Raw genomic sequence first — 3932 nt, 5'->3', positions numbered from 1 at the left:
AAATTAGTCTCAGTGGCTGACCCAGGATGGAGCCTGAAGGTGAGGATCAAGGGATATAGATTTGGTGGAAAAGAGAGATTACATAGTTTTAAGAACCAAAGAAGGCCTCCGTATCATCTACACTACAGAACCATTTTATAAAGTCTCTATCAAACTCATATTTTACAAGTTTTGGATTTTTTTTTTTAGAAGTTTTTGCTATAGGACGCATGTGCTTGCCAGACAGACAGAGAGAGAGACAGAGAGATAGAAAGCGAGAAATCACCCCCCTAGGGGGGATGGCCATACCACAATCCCTTCTCCTCCATTCTCCTCTCAGGATCTTGGGCACAAACGCACATGTGCCCAGCTTGAGTTCAAGCCACCAGGTCCGGGACACGAACCGCGCTCAACCATGTGGGAGTTCAGCGACATAGCCATTATGCTAACTGCTGGTCCCAAGTTTTGCATTTTTTGAAGATAATTCATTTTTAACACACATAAACTGCTTTAAGCAGAGAACAAGTATACATAAATAAAACAGATAAGAAAAATCATAAAATCTGATTACCAGATTTAATGATCACATTATTTTGATTCCTTATAAATTTATATATTTTTAAAATTAATTTTTCCTACTTTCTCCTGTGTTTGCCTCTTAAAATAGTCAAGAGATGTTTTTCCTTAGGATACTTAGTCAAAAATAATAATGTAAAATGTCACATCAAGTCATTTTTACTAGAAGTTTTTGCTATAGGACGCATGTGCTTGCCAGACAGACAGAGAGAGAGACAGAGAGATAGAAAGCGAGAAATCACCCCCCTAGGGGGGATGGCCATACCACAATCCCTTCTCCTCCATTCTCCTCTCAGGATCTTGGGCACAAACGCACATGTGCCCAGCTTGAGTTCAAGCCACCAGGTCCGGGACACGAACCGCGCTCAACCATGTGGGAGTTCAGCGACATAGCCATTATGCTAACTGCTGGTCCCAAGTTTTGCATTTTTTGAAGATAATTCATTTTTAACACACATAAACTGCTTTAAGCAGAGAACAAGTATACATAAATAAAACAGATAAGAAAAATCATAAAATCTGATTACCAGATTTAATGATCACATTATTTTGATTCCTTATAAATTTATATATTTTTAAAATTAATTTTTCCTACTTTCTCCTGTGTTTGCCTCTTAAAATAGTCAAGAGATGTTTTTCCTTAGGATACTTAGTCAAAAATAATAATGTAAAATGTCACATCAAGTCATTTTTACATGTAATGAATATCAATTAAAGAACCTGAAAATGCACTTTTGAAACTCCAGTCATTTTATAATATAATAAATTTATTTAAATTTAAGAAATGTGCTTTGCAACAGGCTTTAATTGGTGGTTTACAAAGGCAGCAAGTAAGGAAAAGGAAATTAAAGGCTTACCTCCCCAAGGAAGTCATTAGAAGAAAATCTATCATAATCCCAAACTGTCACCTCCAGTGTTTTCTTCTTGAGCTATAGTTCAAATAAAAATGTCATTAAAACCGTTTTCTTCATAAATTTTAATTATACTCATATAATAGGCCAGTTTGTTTTCTCTTCCTTAACCCCTTTTCATTTATGATTTTTTTATGTAACCTAAAATTTTATAATCTATGAGAAGTTATATAAGATTAAATGTAAAACTTCAGTGATATAGCAATCCTATCCAATGGTTGATATTGTGGAACCACATTATGTGTGAAAAAAAAAATGGTAAGTTGTTTTATTTCTTATTGTTGTAGCCCCTCCTCATTTCCAAAAATGGATAGCAAAATAAACCTATAAATCCCATTTAAACATAAGAAATGTATAGACTTCAAATAATTCTAGGATTATTTAGATAAAATATTTGGTTTACAACTTTTGTTTTAGTAATGTACAAAAATGACAATAACCTTACTTACTGTGTTTTTTTAAAAAGATTTATTTATTTAATTTTATTTGTTACTGTTATTTATTTTTAACTTTACCAGAGGGAGACAGAGAGAGAGAACGGGAAAGTGAAAAAGTAAGTCACTAAGTCCGGGACTTGAACCACAGTTAGCTATGTGACAGTCTAACACCTTAACCACCTTATTTTTAAGTCTTCCCCCCAAATCTCCCTGTTTGTTAGAGGGCACATGCCTTCACCAGAGAGTGAGAAAGTAAGAAAGCATGTCCCCTCCCCCATGGGAGATGGTGATGCCATAATTCCTCCTCTTCCATTTCTCCTTTTGGAATTTTGGGCATGCACACACACATGCTCAGCTTTTTATCAAGTCATGGGATCCAGGACTCCAACTATGTAGTCAGGGATCCTGCCACCATGACCACCATGTCATGGGCTGACCCATCTTGTCTTATTTCTGCAGATGAATTTAATTTATTTACAATTTGAGAATTCATATTATAATTTATACCTACTTTGGAATTTCTAATCAAATTAGTCTTCCAGAAGACAAATGTAAAATGTCATTTGGAAAGGTACGTTTGTAATTTATAGGGATGCCTTCTTCTTATTGTTTGTATTCTTTCTTTCTGAATTCAACCTTATAAATTGTAGATTTTTTCCTGTTATTATGTAAAGTTATCAAATGCTGCTTTCAGAAACACATTGATGCAATTTTACCTATAGTCATTTGTGGTGATAATCCCTTTTGCTAGCCAAGATTATGCCTCCTTTTGTATAGTTTATACCCACAATGCCAGATTCTTAAGAGGCTTCAATTTAGACAAGACACCACTCCCTACAGTGTTCTCTGGTGAAGTAATAAATTTATCTGCAATGAATCTTATTTTTCCTTTGGATTATTTACAAAATTAAAATGTTGGCAGTTGAGAAATATTTTTCCCAAATGTAACAAATATGGCCCAGTTTATTAAAATTTTTAAATTTTGAATTACTCAGTAGAAAGCGCTCCACTAGTCTAATTTATATACTTATCTAATCTTTGGCTACTTTGTCAAAATGTGCATATTTATTTTCACCCTATCTTTGAACCCCACCCCTTTTCTTTTGCTAAGTTTCCATTACATATTTTTTATTCAATTATTTGATTGCATAGAAACATTAATAAGGATTCTCATCTTTCAATAATTTTGTCATCACTATACTTATATTAACCTAAAACGACTACCTGGAAAATAATCGTTACCTACCTGTTCCATAGAAATACTTTTATAAATTACTGTTTGATTCCACTCAGGATTAAGACTTTTCTGAACATATTTAGTCCTCCTCTTGTACTCAGCACTGAATTGGAAGAAAAGAAAAAGTTATCTTTATTATTCACCTTAACTGATGGCCTCAAAGGCAAACTGAAGGACATGTAGACTATTCAAGATGATATTTTGCTTTGAATCACTATATAATTACCTTATCATCCTCATGTGTTAAACTTCATTACATTAAATATCTTATAACGACTTAAAAATATATTGGATGCTTTCAGTTTTATTGATACTAGTATTTTTCTTAAGAAAAATGCCTGTGGTTATTCTAACTATACTCCAATAAAAAAACACCATATTCCTTCTGGAATGTGATATGAAATTACATGAACTATATGGTAACATTAGTGTCTTGCCTTATAAATAATAATTTAGTATTCAGCTTTTCAATAGTTTTGCATCTAATCATTTCAGCAAAGTTAAATATTTAAATTCATTTTTTTTCTGTGAGAATTTAAAATGGTTGTATTGACTGAGAGGAACATAAAGAATGACTGTCGCTATACCTGAAATTCCATAAATATTTGTTACCTAATATTTAAAATATATTCTTTCTTGGTAAAGTATAATATTTAACGTAGTTATTAAGTAATTATAATTAGATATAAATTTTTGTTTCATGTCATATGTTACAATTGATGAGCCAAATCAAAATTTCTCTTCATTCATATACTTTAGAGTATTTGAGTAAATCCTTGACTTTTCTGTTCC

At 32.5% G+C, this 3932-nt stretch overlaps 1 protein-coding gene across 1 annotated transcript in view; it reads right to left on the bottom strand.

Moving 5' to 3' along the window:
* The window catches only part of PCLO (piccolo presynaptic cytomatrix protein), a 445966-nt gene that overhangs the window by 67342 nt on the left and 374692 nt on the right, over positions 1-3932 (bottom strand). The window contains exons 20-21 of the mRNA XM_006155762.3: positions 3150-3243; positions 1413-1484 (exon numbers count right to left, since the gene is read on the bottom strand). Of these exons, the coding sequence (XP_006155824.1) occupies positions 1413-1484; positions 3150-3243 (166 nt within the window). The remainder of the gene's footprint in view (positions 1-1412; positions 1485-3149; positions 3244-3932) is intronic.

This window comes from Tupaia chinensis, unplaced genomic scaffold (assembly GCF_000334495.1).
Source record: "Tupaia chinensis unplaced genomic scaffold, TupChi_1.0 Scaffold000466_1, whole genome shotgun sequence".
Lineage (NCBI taxonomy): Eukaryota > Metazoa > Chordata > Mammalia > Scandentia > Tupaiidae > Tupaia > Tupaia belangeri.
The sequence above is the reverse complement of the archived record's forward strand: the minus strand, read 5'-3'. Positions and strand labels throughout refer to the sequence as shown.